We start from the raw sequence: 20707 nt of genomic DNA, 5'->3' as shown, positions 1-20707 counted from the left end.
CCCCAACTGCTCCCCGGGTGCTGTAACATAGCTACCCACTGCTCTGGGTATGTGTGTGTGCTCATTGCTTGTGTGTGCGTATATATATGTGTGTGTGTGTGTGTGTGTGTGTGTTCATTGCTTCAGATGGGCTAAATGCAGAGGAGGAATTTTGCTGTGCTTGAGTGTAAAGGCAATAAATAAAGGCTTCTTCTTTTCTTGGATAATAATCCAAACATATACTTGAATATATTTCTTAATATAATGTTTTCTGATGTATTACCATCATTGTAAAATCCCTGTAAACACAACATCTAACAATTCAATATGTTGAATATGTCAAAATATTTCATTTTTTTTAAATAATAGTGCTTTAGTCTGGCAACAACTGCCTACATATTTTTTTTTTCACAATAAAATTATGTACAGTGAATCATTTCTTATGGTTTTCTAACTGCATATTTTATGGGTTGTGCAGAAGTATGCTGACTAATTGCAGGGTACTCACAGAAATATGATCTTGTGATGTTGATTGACTAAGCTACTTGTCACATACTGTGGACTGGTGTGGGATGTTGACACTCCTGTGTACAGAGAGTACATAAAGTTCAGTGTGGGCCATGGGGCATGGTTTAGCCTTTTAGACTGAAGCTGAATGTATTAGCAGAGCCTTACTTGTCTTGGTTGAGCATCTTCACATGGAAAGCTGAATCCATTTTTTGATTCATCTTCAGTAACTGCTTAATCCTGGTTATGGTTGTAGTGGATCTTGAGCCTATCCTGGGAACACTGGGTGTGAGGTGGAAATACATTCTGAACGGGACAATCATTCGAAATTTATTATAGCTAATTGGTAGTCGAGTGGTACAGTACAATTTTGGTTGTGTAATGAGTACTGGGATGGTCATAGTGATAATGAGCCAAAATAAAAGAATAAATTTTCCATGCAGTTGTACTTGAGTAAGAGGAAAGTATAAATTTCTGATTACACTCAGGGTTAAGTATCTCTGTAGTACTCTGTAATATAATAATTAAAAGTAGCAATCATTAATAATTTAATAATAATAATAATAATAATAATAATAATAATAATAATAATAATAATAAGTTCAATTTATATAGCGCCTTTCTCACACCCAAGGTCGCTTTACAATTAGGGAAAGGGGGGGGGGAGAGAGTCCACCAAAAGAGGGTCAGGATGTAATTCCAATGCTGTAGCTAACCACAGTCCCACCAAAAGGCGCACAAAGATGAATCCCACACTGCCTGCACAGCCGCCATGCCACTGCTGGGCAACATCGCTCGGAACACCTTGCCATGGATCCACAAAGCAAGCACAGAAGCACTGTGACACAGAGTGCTGGTATGTCCCAAACCACCTGCACAACCACCGCAATGCCGCCAGGCAACATCACTCGGAACACTGCGCCAAACACAGAAGCACCACCACACAGAGCGCTGGACAACCCTGATGTTAAAAGAGCAATGAGCTCACTGCAGTCTATAGCAAAGAGCACAGGCATCACCCACGGCGAACCAAGGCCTGAAGGGATCCAACGCCCAAAACTGGATCCGGAGCTACGCTACAACTGGTGGACAAAATATTCAAACAAACATCAAACAAACATCAAACTATACAAACACAAAAAGAAAAACAAAGGGAGAAAAAAGAAAAAGAAAAAGCTTTGGTGAGAAGTGGCAACCAAAATGCGCACAGCGTACTCTCAACCGGAAACGGAAATGACTCCAAAAATAATATCTTGTGTAATATAATGTTGCATATTGTGTGAATTATTTTTACTTTAATACTGTTTTTATGTAATTATGTTTTATGTAGTTAGCTGTTATGCTAACCGTAAATTTTAGATCTGTTGTGTTAAAGCAGGAAAAACAGGACCAAATTTGTGTTAACTGTTGATCGTCTGTTGGACTGCAGCTGCTGAATATTACGCATCAGGATACACTTTTAATCAGTATGGCCAAAAATTCTGAAAAGAGTTTTAAAATATTGAATTTATTGGCATTTTAAGTCCTAAAGTAGTTCATAATTCAGTTCATGTAACAACATTTACAGAACAGTGATATCAGGGTATTTTACAGCAATTCCACTACCTTATTTTCAAAACATTTAATTTAGTAAACCTGCATCATCATACTGGACTAAAATACAGTGATTTATTTTTAATTTAAAATGAATTAAATAACCAAAAGTATAAACTTTACAATGCAACATCACTGATATGTACAGTGGGTATAAAAAAGTGCACACACCCCATTAAAATGATCGTTTTTTCTGATGTAAAAAAATGAGACCACGATAAATTATTTCAAAACTTTTCCCACCTATAATGTGACCTATAACCTGTACAATTCAATTGAAAAACAAACAAATCTGTTCGGGGGAAAAACATAAAAAATACAAAACGTACAATAAGCTGGTTGCACAAGTGTGTACACCCTTAAACTAATACTTTGTTGAAGCACCTTTTGATTTAATTACAGCATTCAGTCTTTTTGGATCGGAGTCTATCAGCCTGCCACATCTAGACTTGGCAATATTTGCCCACTCTTCCTTGCAAAAGCGCTCCAAATCTGTCAGATTGCGAGGGCATCTCTTGTGCACAGCCCTCTTCAGGTCACCCCACAGATTTTCAGTTGGATTTAGGTCTGGACTCTGGCTGGGCCATTCCAAAACTTTTTTGGGGTCATTGTCATACTGAAAGATGAAATTCCTCTTCATCTTCAGCTTTCTAGCAGACACCTGAAGGTTTTGGGCCAAAATTGACTGGTATTTAGAACTGTTCATAATTCCCTCCACCTTGACTAAATCCCCTGTTCCCGCTGAAGAAAACCAACCCCAAAACATGATGCTGCCACCACCATGCTTCACCGGGGGTATGGTGTTCTTTTGGTGATGCGCAGTGTTGTTTTTGCACCAAACATACCTTTTGGAATTGTGGCCAAAAAGTTCAACCTTGGTTTCATCAGACCATAACACATTTTCCCACATGCTTTTGGGAGAATTGATGTATTTTTTTTTTTGCAACATTTAGCCGGGCCTGGATATTTTTCTTTGACCCTACCTCATAGTCCAGACATATGGAGAATACGGGAGATTGCTGTCTCATGTAGTACACAACCAGTACTTGCCAGAAATTCCTGCAGCTCCTTCAGTGTTGCTGTAGGCCTCTCGGCAGCCTCCCTGACCAGTTTTCGTCTTGTCTTTTCATCAATTTTGGAGGGACGTCCAGTTCTCGGTAATGTCACTGTTGTCCCATATTTTCTCCACTTCTTGATGACTGTCTTCACTATGCTCCATGGTATATCTAATGCCATGGAAATGTTTTTGTACCCTTCTCCTGACTGATACCTTTCAACAGTGAGATCCCTTTGACGCTTTGTAAGCTCTCTGTGAACCCTGGCTTTTGCTGGAGGATGCAACTGAGTAAATGTTTGAACTTTATTTGGGGTGAATCAGAGTCATTTTAATTGATGGTAGGTGTGTACCCAAAAAGACTGAATGCTGTAATTAAATAAAAAGGTGCTTCAACAAAGTATTAGTTTAAGGGTGCGCACACTTATGCAACCAGCTTATTGTACATTTTTTAAAATGTTTTTTTCCCCTATCAGATTTGTTTGTTTTTCAATTGAATTGTACAGGTTATAGGTCACATTAAAGGTGGGAAAAGTTTTGAAATTATTTATCGTGGTCTCATTTTTTTACATCAGAAAAACCGATCATTTTACGGGGTGTGTACACTTTTTATATCCACTGCATATGGAAACATTTTCATTCTTTGTTTAGTCTGCACAATTTGAAATCAAATATATTGTAATCTTCTTGTACTGAACTGCAATACAGTATTTATTAGCAATAATGTGAAATATGTGTCACGTGCAGTGGTCGAGTTGTAAAATCAAACCAGGGGGATGGTGAAATTTTTAGTCGCGTGTCGACCCATCGGTCGGTCCATCGGTGGGAAACTGGTTTGCTTTTAGGAGGGTTTGCACACAATGTAGGTCTGTGGACCTTGTTCATTTACCAGACATACAGTATTTTGTGCTGATAAAGTGTGTAGTACACACTGCGTACCCTTTTTATTGTTGTAAAAAACATAATACACTGGTATTTTACTGTAAAACATGCACAGTGTGGATGTCATGTATCATATTTAGTCAGTCTCCTGGCTGACATACCTACCACATTCTCCATATTAGGGTGAAATGCAGATGACAAATTTGAAGTGTAACTTCATAGTCATGGTAGGCTCCTTTTAAATCGTTTGGTAAATAATTTATTAAAACCTCAGCAGGCAATGTAAATGAACAACTGAATCTTTTCATATCAAGTCAATAGAATTTTTATTCAAAGCTGAACATTGGGAACATTGAGTTAAATACAGAGGTAGGTAGGTAACCAATAAGCTAAAACAAGCAACAGTAAATTGTAAATCAGACTAAACTTCCTAAAAGATGTTTGAGGCATTATGCATTTTTTTGTTTTTTCCTTTTTGTTATTATTGTGTTTATTCTTATGAGTAATGCAAATTATACATGTACATACCGGTTATTATTTTAATGGAAAGAAAAGAATCTTTGGAAAGTTTCTTTGGAAAGGGGAAAAGGCCCATTGAGGAGACAGAAGAAGAGCCTATGACGAAGAAAAAGAAAGCTGCATTTTAGCAGACACTTTGTCGAGTCCTACACCAATCCTGCTCTGCCTTACATGTTGTGACCGGCTCTCTAATGAGGCAATGAAGCCTTAAAAACTGCTAGTGTCGTTTATTTTAGCATTCCTGTCTTGAATAACACTTTTTGTTGCCTGAAGAATAACAAACGAACGTCCAGGCTGATTAAATTAATGGCCTTATACAAGAAATCAAAGCTAACATGAACCTAAGCTATCGATAGCTGGCTAGACTCCAAACTAACATTCATTATGATAGCTGTGTTGTTATCCGCCGCCCACAAATTAGGCTCCATATCGGTAACTTTACAGCATGATAGTGGGCTCACAGAAAGTGTGACTGATATTCGTAACTCTTGACTTACCTCCTGAAATACTTTTTCTTGCGATCTTAAATCCGAACTTGCTTAGATCTTGCTGTCCACTCCGCTTGGCCATGATGCTGCAATCCGCTGCTGTCACTGACGCCGAATGAAATAAAAAATAACGGAACCCCAACTGAATGTCACCTCCTCAAACGCTTCGCTTGCGCGTGCCTTCTCTCGCGGTAGCTTATTGTATGCTCAGTTTCAGCAAAGCTACGTGGAATGGCATTTCTAATTCCAATGTTAAATAGAAGTAATGTCCACATTTATTGATAAAATTGCTCAAGGGAAGGGAGGGGGGATGCCCGTTTTAGAGGGGGGATGATTTTGACCATTTTTTATTCCAGGGGGGATGGCATCCCCCCCATCCCCCCTCAACTTGAGTACAGGTCGCGTGTAGCATTTTTTCCCAAATTGTATTCATTTTTTTCTCCAAAATGCAGTTTTGTGTTCAAACTTCAAACCTCTCAAAATGACCATTTTAAAAGTGAAACAATACCAAAATATTTCCAACATTAAGACTCATGTGGTTGATTCAGTGCATTTCATGAAATATATTTTTAAGAATATTTATATTATATATCTTCAGCTTCCATCAAGTGGCTCCGTGAGCTTGGGAAGCGGTTCTATTACATTGATAATAGCTGACAAAAAGAAAGTACTGTATATAATCTGTTAAAACAGTATTGCTTTAAAATGAATGGGACACAACATGGCTATTACGGATCTTTCTGCCCGTCTGACCTTCTCATATGAGCAGGTAAGTGGAGTAAACAAGCCCGGATGTCTGTGACAGGGCCAGCCATCTTGCCCATATTCTCCCACCTCTGAGTTCCAGGGTCATAGCGATGCACTAATCTCGCCTCACTGTAATCTTCTTGAGAATAACCACCCAGCACATATAACTTCCCCTCCAGGACAGCTGAGGCAGCGCCAACATGGCAGAGAGGAAGAGGTGTGAATGCAGTCCACGCATCACTTATTGGGTCATAGCTTTCACAGGATAACTGATCAGTGTAGAACTCTCGCAGGTTACACACTCCTCCAGCTACGTAGAAGCGCTTGGCCAAGCTTTCCATGCAGTGCTGAGCTCGATCCTGGGCCATGTCTGCCAGATATGTCGTACCTTGTTCCGGATGATAGAGAAGCATTGACACCAGGCACTGGTACTTTAAATTAAAACCTCCTGAAATAAAAATCTCTCCTTCCCAGACAACAGCTGCATGGCCACTCAGAGGCTGGTCCAGCGAATGTGTGAAACTAAAATGAAACAGAGAAGCTATTTGTTGTTCATTATACAGTATAAAATTCAGCAATCGTTGACACTATGGTATGTTCAAATAATTTGTACGCTCTTTTGCTTTTAAGAATCATTCTTGGTTCCTAAATTTAACCTGTACCCACAAATATTGGCTGCAGACTCACTGTTCAGTCAGTGTTAACATATTTTCAGCATCTGTGGTTTTACATATATGTAGGCGCTATGTACAAATATAGAATGACAGGACATATTACATATTCTGATCCAGCACCTATACATAGCACATTTCTCTTGCTGTCAGTTGGTTGCCATGATGATTTATTATGTTTAAGAGTGGAACTTGAGTACTCTTACAAAGGTTCTTATAGTCTCTTACCTCCATGTGTCCGTTTCTACTGAATATTTTTCCACACTGTCCAAATTAGTGCTGATGTCCCTGTCTCCTCCAATAGCATACAGACTGTCCCCCCTCACCAACATGGTAAAGTTACTCCTGTGCTCCTGCATATCTGACAGTCTCTCCCATGAGTTGGTTAAAGGGTCATACCTGTGTCAGAGTGTGTGTGTGTGCAAAATGCAAGAGAAAAAGAGATTAGGACAGAATAGAAACAAATATAAAACAAAATATTGCACGATTCACCCTTACAGGAAAATCATGCGTGACCATCAGTTTGTGATTTTGTGAATGATATGTGACTGACCACATGTGAAAAATACATCATTGGTTAATGTTATTTTCTTACATTATTCAGATGAGAAAATCACATCTAAAAAATGACCATAAAATCTAATATACAGTTGTGGTCAGAAGTTTATATACAGTGACATGAATGTCATCTTGGATATGAATGTCCTGGCAATATTTGGGCTTTCAGTAATTTCTTTGAACTGTCCTTTTTCTGTGGCAGAATGTACAGCATACATCTTTAATTAAAAAAGTAAAACACTAGAATTTGGTGCACAAGTTTTAATTTTCTTTGGGTTTTCTGAAATCAACACAGGGTCAAAATTATACATAGAGTGTCAAAAATATACATACAGCACACCTAATATTTGGGTAAAATGTCTCTTCGTAAGATTCACCTTGACCAAACATTTTTGTTTACCATGAACAGGCTTCTGGCAGAATTCTGGCTGGATATTTCATGACTCTTTATGGTAGAATTGGTAGAGTTTAATTTTTTTTCTTTCTTGGCATGGACTCGACTTATAAGCACGGTCCATATATTTTCAATAGGGTTGAAGTCAGGACTTGTTTTAAGCTTACTGTTAGCCTGCTTTATCCTCCACAACCAGCTCTGATGTGTGTTTGGGTTCACTGTCCTGTTGTAACTCCCAAGTCATGTTCAAGTTTCTGATGGTTTATGCTGAAGAATTCTGAGGTAGTCCTCCTTCCTCATTATTCCATCCACTTTGTGCAATGAACCAGTTCCACTGGCAGCAAAACAGCCCCAGAGCTTGATGATCCTACCACCACCACCAGCTGGTACAGTGTCCCTCTGTACATGGTGGTCATTGTGGCCAAACAACTCAATCTTTGTCTCATCTGACCATACAGCTATGCTCCAGAAGGCTTTTTTCTTTGTCCATGTGGTCAGCTTCAAACTTTAGTTAAGCTTGAAGGTGTCAATTTTGGAGCAGGGGATTATTTCTTGGATAGCAGCCTCTTAGTCCATGGTGATCTGAACTGTGGACAGTGATCCATCAGCTTGCAGTTCATGGCAGGACTGTGCCATGGTGGTTCCCAGGTTGTTCTTGACCATCCAAACCAATTTCCTTTCAGCTGAGAGTGACAGTTTGGGTTTTCTTGAAGCAAAGTGGCTTGGCAAAGTGACTACACCTCACAATAACTTGCATACAATTGTTTGAACTGATCTTGGAATTTGCAGTTGTTTGGAATGTCTCTTAGAGTTATTTCTAGAGTTGTGTACATCTGCAATCCTCTTTCTCAGATCTGCACTGAGCTCCTTGGACTTTCCCATTGTATTGTGTGTTGGTCAATCCAATGAGTGCTGTAACAAACCCTTTTTTGTGAAGGCACAGAGAAGCTACCAACTGTAGTCAATCATGATCACGAACAGGAAGTTAAGAATCCTCGGCTTCGGCAAGATAAGAGACATTTTGGAAGTTTCAGCACCTCTCTATATATTTAAATACAACCTTGTAGTGGTTAGCACGGTCACCTCACAGCAAGAAGGTTCTGGGTTCGAACCCAGCGGCCGGCGAGGGCCTTTCTGTGTGGAGTTTGCATGTTCTCCCCGTGTCTGTGTGGGTTTCCTCTGGGTGCTCCGGTTTCCCCCACAGTCCAAAGACATGCAGTTAGGTTAATATGGGATGGCCTTGGGCTGAGGTGCCCTTGAGCGAGGCACCGAACTCCCAACTGCTCCCTGGGTGCTGTTACCATGGCTGCCCAGCCCACTGCTCTGGGTATGTGTGTGTGCTTATTGCTCGTGTGTGTGTGTGTGTGTGGGTGTGTGTGTTCACTCCTTCAGATGGGTTAAATCTCATCTCATCTCATTATCTCTAGCCGCTTTATCCTTCTACAGGGTCGCAGGCAAGCTGGAGCCTATCCCAGCTGACTACAGGTGAGAGGTGCGGTACACCCTGGACAAGTCGCCAGGTCATCGGAGGGCTGACACATAGAGACAAAGAACCATTCACACTCAGATTCACACCTACGGTCAATTTAGAGTCACCAATTAGCCTAACCTGCATGTCTTTGGACTGTGGGGGAAACCGGAGCACCCGGAGGAAACCCACACAGACACAGGGAGAACATGCAAACTCCACACAGAAAGGCCCTCATCAGCCGCTGGGCTCGAACCCAGAACCTTCTTGCTGTGAGGCGACAGTGCTAACCACTACACCACTGTGCCGCCCATGAAACAAATCACATGGGGAAAATATTGAAAATCACAACTGAAAAATTGAACCACATACCATCCATATAAAAAATATGCTAAAACAAATGAATCATGTAAGAAAACTACAGGCAACAAAAGAGTTACTCTGAAAAATGAAACTACATGTGAAAATGAACATATGGAAATTAATTGTTAGTTATATAAAAAATAAATGGTGTGACAATGTGGAAAAAAATACATGCACTGTGAAAAAAGTGCAAAATATAACATGGGAATTGTCTATAAAGCGCATCTGTAAGGGTTTTTTGTAAGACTGGAAATTTTGGAAGTCATGATTGGCATAATTTTACATAATAATAATAATAATAATCATCATATTTTAAAGATATCATACCTGTATACAGATTTCATTGTGTCTGCCTTAGAATAATAATAGCAGCCTCCTGCCACATAGAGTTTTCTGTCAAGTATACTGATTCCATGTCTGAACCTGGCTCCCTCTGGCATTTCACTCAGAATCCTCCACTCCATACCCTTGACCAGTCCTGTACCGCTATACAGGGAGTTAGCAAACCACACCTGTTTGCTTGGGAGTCGTCTGCCTTCGTCTGGATTTAGTTGATCACCTCCAACAACAACAAGGACATCTCTGGGGTAACGTATGCGATGCTGGACTATTGGACCGGAGTCTCCGAATCCAAATTCTTTTAGTGCTGTGTGGTATAGATGTACATCATCACCACCACTACACTCCATCTGCAGGTTAACAGCTCGGACTTCACGAAACTCACGGAAGGTCATGAGTGGAAAACGCACTCCTGTCATTACTTCCTGGGCTTGAGATAGCCTTTGGGCTGGATCTGCCTCAATCCATTTCACCACCGCTCGGAAGACGGTCAGCTCAGATGGAACGCACAAGGCATCACATCTCAGAAGGTTCAACAGCTTCTCAGCTGGCATCTCCAGGAACTTTGGAGTATCCATAACTTCCTGGAAGTGAATGAAGATGAAGTCTTCAGCTGTTTCAAACAAATCATGAAGCATATAAGCCTCAGCAAAAGCAGCCACATCCAGACAGCTGTCAACATCCATTTGCTGTTCCAGGTAGTTGAGGCAGAGTGAGAGAGCAGGTTGGAATTGGAACTGAAGAGCAGTGGAGGTGAGCTCGAAAATGCAGCCCCAATCAAGAAAAAGTTCTCCACTGTAGCAGCAGTGAAGAAGAGCTTCTAGTTCAGGTGCCCCCATCAATAGCAGGGACACTGATGTCTGGTGGGTCTCTTTCATACCACTACTGAACATTGCACGGAAGTAGTCACTGCTGGCACTCAAGATGACCCTGTGTGCTGGAAATGGACAGAAAAAAGTAAATAAAGGTCATTATAAGAGCAATAGAGGCTTTGCAGTGTCATGTGACCCCCATAGCAATGGTAACTACGCTGCATGACAGGGGGCATGCTTGTAGTGCTTCATTCAGATGAGTTAGTTGTTATTGATCAGTATGGGAAGGTTTTGCTGCATTTTTGGATTCTGAAGGAAAAGAAAGACATCAGATTTTTTTTTATTTACCAAAAGTAATTCATTATCAGGTGGAAAAAACTAGAGAGATTTCTAAACATAGAAAGGAAAAATGGCTCACAAACATACAAAGTGCAGCAAGGTGTTCATTCTTATACAGAGAAGTGAACATGAGCTTGAGCACCTTGCTGCACTTTGTCTTATGTTCATGTTCACGTCACTGGACAAGAATGAGCACCTCACTGCAGTTCTGAAATTAATTTTTTTTTAATTCTCACCTTTGTGGAAATGAAATGAGCATACCATAGGGTTTTCGACCTTTACGTTTGACACCGAGTCCCGCTGAATGTTTGCGAGCCATTTTTCCCTGCTATGTTTAGAAATTTCTCCAGTTTTCCCCCGATGATGAATTACTTTTAGTAAATTTAAAAAATCTGATGTCTTTGTTTCATTCAGAACAATTTGCACATCTAAAAATGCAGCAAAACCTTCCCATACCGGTCAGTAACAACTAACTTGTCCGAATGAAGCACTACAAGCTGCCTCCTGTCATGGCAGCATAGTTATGGGGTCACATGATTGTGCAAAGCCTCTATATCCTGTTAAATTATATCCTTTAAGTGATCCCCCTAGAAGGACAAACCAAAGAAGGGTTCTAGATCCATTTCTAAGAGTGTATGTTAGGAGCATCAAATACACTGTATGTCTCATTGTCTTGGACTGATAAAGGTTCTTGTGGTTTTGTGGACTAATTTGACTCTGCAACCATGTCTCATTTCAAAATAACTAATTTGGGGGTTTCATAGCAACAAGGGGAATACTTATGCATTCACAACATTCAGGGGTTTTTTTTAATTATTTTTTATTGCCAGTTCATTTTTGGTAATGAACTGAAATCTGCAAATGAGTTTTGTAGATGAAATGCAGTCCTCTCCAAAAAATTTTGGAACGACAAGGGCATTTTTTTTTATAACACTGAAAACATTTGGGTTTGAGATCAGAAGATGAATATGAGACAATCGATCAGAATAGTTACATCTAGAAGTGTTACACAGGGCACATCTGGGCAACAAGACACACCCATCAGTCACTTATTCCAATACTTTTGATCACTTGAGAAATAAAAAGCATCACAAAAGAAGAATGTGACAGTTTGGTGATGTCACTGGGTTGCCAGCTTGCAAGCAAGGGAGATACAACCAAATATTTAACAATTATTCCATGAAATCGAATCATACATGAGCTGATAGCTGATGAGGCGTGTAGTGCCAAGTTGTCTATAAGCCATGTACGATGAGATTGAGTGGAATAACTGTTTTATTATATCCACATTCACTGGATTTTGAGAAACAGAGCATTTTTATTTTTTGCAAATTTGATAAATAAAAACTTCATTCAAAATGTCTGACAAAATCATTTCCACTTAAGCAGACTTCTTAAAAACCTATTGATGACTGCATGAATTGACTTTTGTGGGTTTTCTTTGGTAGAAAGTGCCGTCTTGCTGTTGTGCTGAGGTATAGAATAGCTTTAGACATTTATTTAATTCTTCCTTGGATATTTCAGTTATGTAATTTTCAGACTTCTTTGAGCTTTTGAACCAATCTAAAAAAATTCAACAAATTTTAATGCTTAAAGATGAAGAATGTAAACAAACTGGCAAAATGACTAGCAATTTGTGAAAAATGCTATAATAATAATTCTTGAAATATAAAATACTTTCTTACCATCAAATACTTTAATTCCATCTATTGTTGCATGCTTTTTTTGTATTTTGGGGGGGTTTGTTTTTAAGTACAGTTTTTATTTCATCCTCGGTTGGTTCAGCAACATGCCCCACCATTTTGTTTTTCTCTACTCATGGTATATGAGCTAATAGCCTAGTAGTAGAGTAGCCAATCAGAGTGTGCGATTGCCCATATCCAGTTAATGTGGATAGAATAATAAGTGTTATTTCCTTTAATTTACTTTACTCACCTTAAAATTGGGTGGTCTTCCACCAAAGGTGTCTAAGTTGCATAACACATCTAGATGTAAATATTAGGAAATGAAAGCTGAAATTCTGATCTATCTCCTCATATTCATCTTTTGATCTCAAACATGTCTTCAGTATATAGAAAAGAACTGGCCTTGCTTTCAGAGCAGACTGTACTTATATTCAATCCATTTGTGCACTGAGAATATACATTTCAAATAAATTTTTATAAATTGACACATTTAAGAGGAATTCTTTGTGTGTTCAAGGCCTAAGCTGAATATATATATATATATATATATATATATATATATATATATATATATATATATATATATATATACACAGTAGCATGCAAAAGTTTGGGCACTCTTACTGAAAATGTCTGTTACTGCGAATAGTTAAGTGAGCAGAAGATGACCTGATCACCAAAAGGCATAAAGGTAAAGATGACCCTGGTGAAAAATAAATGTACTTTATTGTATTTAAAGTATATTCATATTTTCAATAGTATATTGAAAATGTACTTACACAAATTGTACTTTTTGTAAATATATAAAAAGTATACTAACCACGCTTTCACGCTAACACTTTTAACACACTTTAAAGTAATTATACTATATTACACTTTATAGAAATATATTATGCTAAAATATACTTTAAGTGAAAGTTATGTGTAGTTTAGCACATAAAAGTACACTAAATACACTTCAAGTTGCACTTTTCTACAATTTAATTACAATTAAAATATATTTAGTACAAAATTAGTTGTTCCAAAATAGCATGCCTCAAGTTAACTAATCATAAACACACATGAAGTATATTGATGATTAGTGTGGCTTCAAGTACACAAAAGTATGCTAAATTTTAGTGCACTTAGCACATTTATTTTTCATCAGGGGACACATTTCTTTTCAGCGTTTTCTGCAAGATTTGTGTATTATTTTTGTTTTGTACAATTGGAGAGTGAAAAAAGAAAAGGAACACCATGCGAAAGTTTGGGCGCCCCAATACATTTGAGTTCTCAGGTAACTTTTACCAAGGTTCCAGACCTTAATTAGCTCATTGAGCTGTGGCTTGTTCAAATTCTTTGTTAGGAAAGGTCAGATGATGCAGATTTCAAAGCTGTATAAATTCTCTGACTCCTCAACCTTGTCCCTAAAATCAACAGCCACGGGCTCCTCTAAGCAACTCCCTCGCATTCTGAATAATAAAATAATTGATGATCACAAAGCAGGAGAAGGCTACAAGAACGTAGCAAAGTGTTTTCAGGTAGCTGTTTCCTCAGATTGTAATGTTATTAAGAAATGGCAGTTAACAGAAACAGTGGAGATCAAGGTGAGGTCTGGAAGATGAAGAAAACTTTCTGAAAGAACTGCTCGTTGGATTGCTAGAAAGGCAAATAAAAACCCCTGTTTGACTGCAAAAGACCTTCAGAAAAATTTAGCAGACCCTGGAGTGGTGGTGCACTGTTCTACTATGCAGCGACACCTGAACAAATATGACCTTCATGGGAGAGTCTTCAGAAGAAAACCTTTCCTGCGTCCTAGCCGCAAAATTCAGCATCTGAAGTTTGCAAATGAACATCTAAATAAGCCTGATGCATTTTGGAAACAAGTCCTGTGGACTGATGAAATCAAAATAGAACTTTTTGGCCACAATGTGCAAAGGTATGTTTGGAGAAAAAAGGGTGCCAAATTCCAGGAAAAGAACACCTCTCCAACTCTGAAGCATGGGGGTGGATTGATCATGCTTTGGGGTTGTGTTGCAGCCAGTGGCACAGGGCACATTTCATTGGTCGAGGGAAACATGGATTCGAATAAATACCAGCAAATTCTGGAAGCAAACATCATACCATCTGTAAAAAAAAGTTGAAGTTAAAAAGAGGATGGGTCCTATAATAAGACGATGATCCAAAACACACCTCAAAATCTACAATGGAATATCTCAAGAGGCACAAGCTGAAGGTTTTGCCCTGGCCCTCACAGTCCCCTGCCCTAAACATCATTGAAAATCTGTGGATAGATCTCAAAAGAGCAGTGCATGCCTTTTGGAGATCATTTCATCTTCAACTTGCTTAACTGTTCACAGTAACAGCAATTTTGACTAGGGGTGCCCAAACTTTTGCATACCACTGTGTGTGTAATATATATATATATATATATATATATATATATATATATATATATATATATATAATTTTTTCAACATAACAATGCTATAAACAGCAGTAAGCAATAATAAATGACAAAGTCTATATTTGGTGTGAGACGACCCTTTGCTTAAATTAAAAAAATAAATAAATAGTAGTTTCAGATACAATGAGTGCAGTTTTATAAGGAAATGAGCTGCAGATTTTACTGATCATCTTGCAGAAGCAGCCACAGTTCTTCTGGACACTTTCACTGTTAAACTTGCTTCTTCATTTTGCACCAAAAACCCAGTAGCCTTCATTATGTTTTCTTTATTAATCTGAAAAGTGGTCTCTTATGGAATATGCTGCTCAGATGCAAACTTTTTTTTTTCTGTAACATTTAATTTTGTGCTGGAAAACGAACATTTGGAACTCTAAAATGTTTCTGTACTGACTCGATAATGTAGAAGTCATAAAATAGAAATCTATAACAAAATTTGTATGAAAAAAATAGGGTGCCTCAGACTTTTGTACAGTACTGTATATTTTTTGGTTCTTTGTACCTAACTTGAACTAGACATAACATGGTCTGTTCTGTGAAATGAGTTTGACACCCATGAGGTGTGCTGTTATCCCTTCTTCTATTCATCTACCATAAATGTTCTTGATGTACCTAGTTCAACACCTCTAATGAACATAATTTAAACAAACCTACAGCCTATAGTTAGTAGTGTGGCATATCTTTACCATGAAATATTCTTCCTTCAGCCTCGAGCTCCACATCACAGCCCACTCTTTCTTCCCACATGTGTTTGATGGACTGAAGATTGACCTTTCTGTGCTCTTCACCAACGATTTTCCTTACATTCTTCTCTGCATTTTTATTTCTCTCCCTCTCCTCTTCTTCTTTGCAGAGCTCCAGAACCCTAGGAACTCCCAGATAGAAAGCAGCAGCCTGAATCTGATCTAAAGATTTGCTGTTCAGACCAGCTATGTTTCCAGAGTAGGCAAATTCCAACACTGCAGATATGCCCAAATCAGATACTTCTGGACCAATACATAAAAACATCTCTCTTTCTTCCTTTTCCTTCCTCTGTTGGAGCATCTGCTGGACAAGGGAACTTACAGTAGCCAGGACCAAAGGGTGAGCATGGAAAGTAAGTCCATGCTCAACACTGAGGGTCAGGTCAGTAAGAACAGAGCAACACCTCAGTTCCTCCATTGCTTGGAAGATCTCAGTTGGGTAAGTACTTTTAGTGTACTTCTGTCTCTCTTGTTTGTCACTCCACTTGTTCGTCATCTTCTGAATTGTTCTCTCGTTCTTTATGTCCTCTTTTTCCTTCACCCCCATTCTGCTGTCATTGTAGGCCCTAATCCATGTTAACCTCCTGCTCTCCCTTTCAAACTCTTCCCCTCCTTCTTCCATCACCTTTTTCCTTTGCTCTTTCTCTCTTCTCCACCGCTCCTCCCATTCCATAGGCAAGTAGCGCCTTGTGAACTCCATGCTTGTTGATGAATTGCTGCACAATAGTGAGCAAATATCAGTCTGTATTGTTAGTTTACCTCTCTGTTTTCAGCAAGCTTTTAATACAGTGTCTACATGCCACCATGATTAATTCTTGAAGTAAACAACATTCTAATTATAGATTCTGCTTCAGTAGATCGAATGTCCTTGGTCCTTGCTGAGCAAGTGGGAGACAGTCGGGGCCAAAAGGCTGAATCACTACCAAGAACATTTTCAGGCTAGATTAGGACATTCTTCAGCATTAAACAATGACCCACAATCACAATTTTTTTTTCTCCCTGCCTTCTTGACTATCTGATAATACCAGAAAATAAAATATGTACTCTGACATATTTACAGAGGATCTGTGGAGGATGTGTTGTCTGGTTTTCTTTGCATGTTTCGCTGAATGAATATAGAATTAGGGCCATTTCTACATAAATATGCAAAATACAAGGTGGTGTCACTGCAAAGTGATTAATTTTGCATGTAAAATGTGACTCATTATGCCTGAAATTCAATTGGAAATGACAATTATACATGCAAGTTAATACAACTGAAGGGCAGGTACAGTGGATATAAAAAGTGTACACACCCCACAAGTCCCTGTAAGTGTAAGTCTTCTTCATATCAAGAGAATTTCTAATTGTTTTACAAATGCATGACTTAGGTAGATGTCATTATTAAGCCTAAGTAAATGGTTTTATTTTGTCTTCAACTGATGTAAAGGGGCTTCTGCAAATTTAATACCGTGGATATAAAAAGTGTACACACCCCATTAAAATGATTGGTTTTTCTGATGTAAAAAAAATGAGACCACGATAAATAATTTCAAAACTTTTCCCACCTTTAATGTGACCTATAACCTCTACAATTCAATTGAAAAACAAACAAATCTGTTTGGGGGAAAAACATAAAAAATACAAAATGCACAATAAGCTGGTTGCACAAGTGTGTACACCCTTAAACTAATACTTTGTTGAAGCACCTTTTGATTTAATTACAGCATTCAGTCTTTTTGGGTCGGAGTCTATCAGCCTGCCACATCTAGACTTGGCAATATTTGCCCACTCTTCCTTGCAAAAGCGCTCCAAATCTGTCAGATTGCGAGGCATCTCTTGTGCACAGCCCTCTTCAGGTCACCCCACAGATTTTCAGTTGGATTTAGGTCTGGGCTCTGGCTGGGCCATTCCAAAACTTTTTTGGGGTCATTGTCATACTGAAAGATGAAATTCCTCTTCATCTTCAGCTTTCTAGCAAAGACCTGAAAGTTTGGGGCCAAAATTGACTGGTAATTAGAACTGTTCATAATTCCCTCCACCTTGACTAAAGCCCCTGTTCCAGCTGAAGAAAACCAACCCCAAAACATGATGCTGCCACCACCATGCTTCACCGTGGGTATGGTGTTCTTTTGGTGATGCGCAGTGTTGTTTTTGTGCCAAACATACCGTACCTTTTGGAATTGTGGCCAAACAGTTCAACCTTGGGCGGCACAGTGGTGTAGTGGTTAGCGCTGTCGCCTCACGGCAAGAAGGTCTGGGTTCGAGCCCCATGGCCGGCGAGGGCCTTTCTGTGTGGAGTTTGCATGTTGTCCGTGTGGGTTTCCTCCAGGTGCTCCGGTTTCCCCCACAGTCCAAAGACATGCAGGTTAGGTTAATTGGTGACTCTAAAGTGAGTGTGAATGGTTGTCTATGTGTCAGCCCTGTGATGACCTGGCGACTTGTCCAGGGTGTACCCTGCCTTTTGCCCGTAGTCAGCTGGGATAGGCTCCAGCTTGCCTGCGACCCTGTAGAACAGGATAAAGTGGCTAGAGATGATGAGATGAGAAGTTCAACCTTGGTTTCATCAGACCATAACACATTTTCCCACATGCTTTTGGGAGAGTTGATGTATTTTTTTGCAAAACTTAGCCGGGCCTGGATGTTTTTCTTTGACCCTACCTCATAGTCCAGACATATGGAGAATACGGGAGATTGTTGTCACATGTAGTACACAACCAGTACTTGCCAGAAATTCCTGCAACTCCTTCAGTGTTGCTGTAGGCCTCTTGGCAGCCTCCCTGACCAGTTTTCTTCTTGTCTTTTCATCAATTTTGGAGGGACGTCCAGTTCTTGGTAATGTCACTGTTGTCCCATATTTTCTCCACTTCTTGATGACTGTTTTCACTGTGCTCCATGGTACATCTAATGCCGTGGAAATTTTTTTGTACCCTTCTCCTGACTGATACCTTTCAACAATGAGATCCCTTGAACCCTGGCTTTTCCTGGAGGATGCAACTGAGTAAATGTCTGAACTTTATTTGGGGTTAATCAGAGTTATTTTAATTGATGGTAGATGTGAACCCAAAAAGACTGAATGCTGTAATTAAATCAAAAGGTGCTTCAACAGAGTATTAGTTTAAGGGTGTGCACACTTATGCAACCAGCAATTGAATTGTACAGGTTATAGGTCACATTAAAGGTGGGAAAAGTTTTGAAATAATTTATCTCATCTCATCTCATTATCTCTAGCCGCTTTATCCTTCTACAGGGTCGCAGGCAAGCTGGAGCCTATCCCAGCTGACTACGGGCGAAAGGCGGGGTACACCCTGGACAAGTCGCCAGGTCATCACAGGGCTGACACATAGACACAGACAACCATTCACACTCACATTCACACCTACGGTCAATTTAGAGTCACCAGTTAACCTAACCTGCATGTCTTTGGACTGTGGGGGAAACCGGAGCACCCGGAGGAAACCCACGCGGACACGGGGAGAACATGCAAACTCCACACAGAAAGGCCCTCGCCAGCCCCGGGGCTTGAACCCAGGACCTTCTTGCTGTGAGGCGACAGCGCTAACCACTACACCACCGTGCCGCCCTGAAATAATTTATAATGGTCTCATTTTTTTTTTACATCAGAAATACTGATCATTTTAACGGGGTGTGTACACTTTTTATATCCACTGTATTAAATTTGCAGAAGTCCCTTTACATCAGTTGAAGACAAAATAAAACAATTTACTAAGGCTTAATAATGACATCTACCTAAATCATGCATTTGTAAAACAATTAGAAATTCTCTTGATATGAAGAAGACTTATGTGATAAAGTTTCGTATTAGATATTCACCACCGGTTCTCACGTTTCTTTCCAACTAAAACAGCCTTTCCAAAGGCTTTTATGTCCATATACTTCATGAACAGACACATACTAATGCCTATGCTCTTTTATTTTAATTGAGGTTCACAGCATTAGTTTGAACAGCTTGTTGACGTTCAGTGCCCAGCCAAAAAAAAAAAAAAGTCGCCATTTGGATTTAAATAAGCAAATACATAAAATCTTTTGATTGGATAATTAGTTCAGTGATTAATATTTCAGCTGGCAACAATTCTTTTAACCCTAAGTGATGCAGTGAGTAGCTTCTCATTTCTTAAACAACCATGATGGAAGATGTATCCCGTGCTCATGGAAAAGATGTTATTGTGTTTCAGAAGGGTCAATTTTTTGGCCAGAATCAAGCAAAGAAAACAACTAAAGAGATTGCTGAAATGACTGGAATTGGGTTAAGAACTGTTCAGCACATTATTAAAACCTGGAAGGATAGTGATGAACTGTCAACTTGGTAGAAAAAAATGTGGCTGTAAAAAGATCCTGACTGACCATGATCAGAGATCACTTAAATGCTTGGTGAAGTCGAACCGTTTAAAAAAAAAAATCACCAGTAGAACTCACGACTATGTTTAATAGTGAAAGTAAGAGCATTTCCACATGCTTAGTGTGATGAGAACTCACAGGATTGGTACTAAACAGATGTGTGATCATAAGAAAACCACTTGTTAGTGAGACTAACCAGGAGAAAAGGCTAGGGAGCATAAAGACTGGACTCTGGAGCGATGGAAAAAGGTCATGTGGTGTGATAAGTCCAGATTGACCCTGTTCCTGAGTGATGGGTGTGTCAGGGTAAGAAGGGAAGCACATGAAGCGATGTACCCATCATACATAGTGGCCACTGTACAAGCCTCTGGAGACAGTGTTATGATCTGGAGTTGCTTCAGTTGGTCAGGTCGAGGCTCAGCAGCGTTATGGGGCAATAAAATGAAGTCAGCTGATGACCTGAATGTACTGAATGACCAGGTTATCACATCAACGGATTTTCTCTTCTCTGAAGGCACAGGTATAAAATTAGGACTCAAGCTGTGAAAGAGTAGTTTAGGAAGCACGAGGAATCGTTTTCACACATGAACTGGCCACCACAGAGTCCCGACCTTAACCCTATTGAGAATCTATGGGATGCGCTGGAGAAGACTTTATGCAGTGGTTCGACTCTCACATCCTCAACACAAGATCTCAGTGAAAAATTCATACAACTCTGGACTGAAATAAATGTTGTGACATTGCGTAAGTTTATCCAAACAATGCCACAGCGAATGCGTGCTGTA

At 39.4% G+C, this 20707-nt stretch overlaps 1 protein-coding gene across 1 annotated transcript; it reads right to left on the bottom strand.

Annotated features, from left to right (window-relative positions):
* Nucleotides 1-5652: 5652 nt before the first annotated feature.
* si:ch211-63p21.8 (kelch-like protein 33) lies at nucleotides 5653-16284 on the bottom strand. The gene is made up of 4 exons (XM_060915923.1): nucleotides 15528-16284; nucleotides 9551-10499; nucleotides 6669-6839; nucleotides 5653-6291 (listed from the first exon to the last, which is right to left on the bottom strand). Exons 1-4 carry the CDS (start codon nucleotides 16282-16284, stop codon nucleotides 5751-5753), a joined length of 2418 nt encoding a protein of 805 aa, XP_060771906.1. The 3' UTR covers nucleotides 5653-5750.
* Nucleotides 16285-20707: the final 4423 nt, after the last annotated feature.

Source organism: Neoarius graeffei, chromosome 3, assembly GCF_027579695.1.
Source record: "Neoarius graeffei isolate fNeoGra1 chromosome 3, fNeoGra1.pri, whole genome shotgun sequence".
NCBI classification, from domain to species: domain Eukaryota; kingdom Metazoa; phylum Chordata; class Actinopteri; order Siluriformes; family Ariidae; genus Neoarius; species Neoarius graeffei.
This window is presented reverse-complemented; position numbering and strand designations above follow the sequence as displayed.

Bases quoted from the DNA above. Each gene is read 5' to 3' on its own strand.
- si:ch211-63p21.8 (XM_060915923.1), bottom strand. From the start codon at position 16,284: ATGGAGTTCACAAGGCGCTACTTGCCTATGGAATGGGAGGAGCGGTGG. The intron at 6,840-9,550 runs GTATGATATCTT...ACTCTGACACAG, and splicing joins ACAATGAAATCTGTATACAG to GTATGACCCTTTAACCAACT. The intron at 6,292-6,668 runs GTAAGAGACTAT...GTTTCATTTTAG, and splicing joins GTAGAAACGGACACATGGAG to TTTCACACATTCGCTGGACC.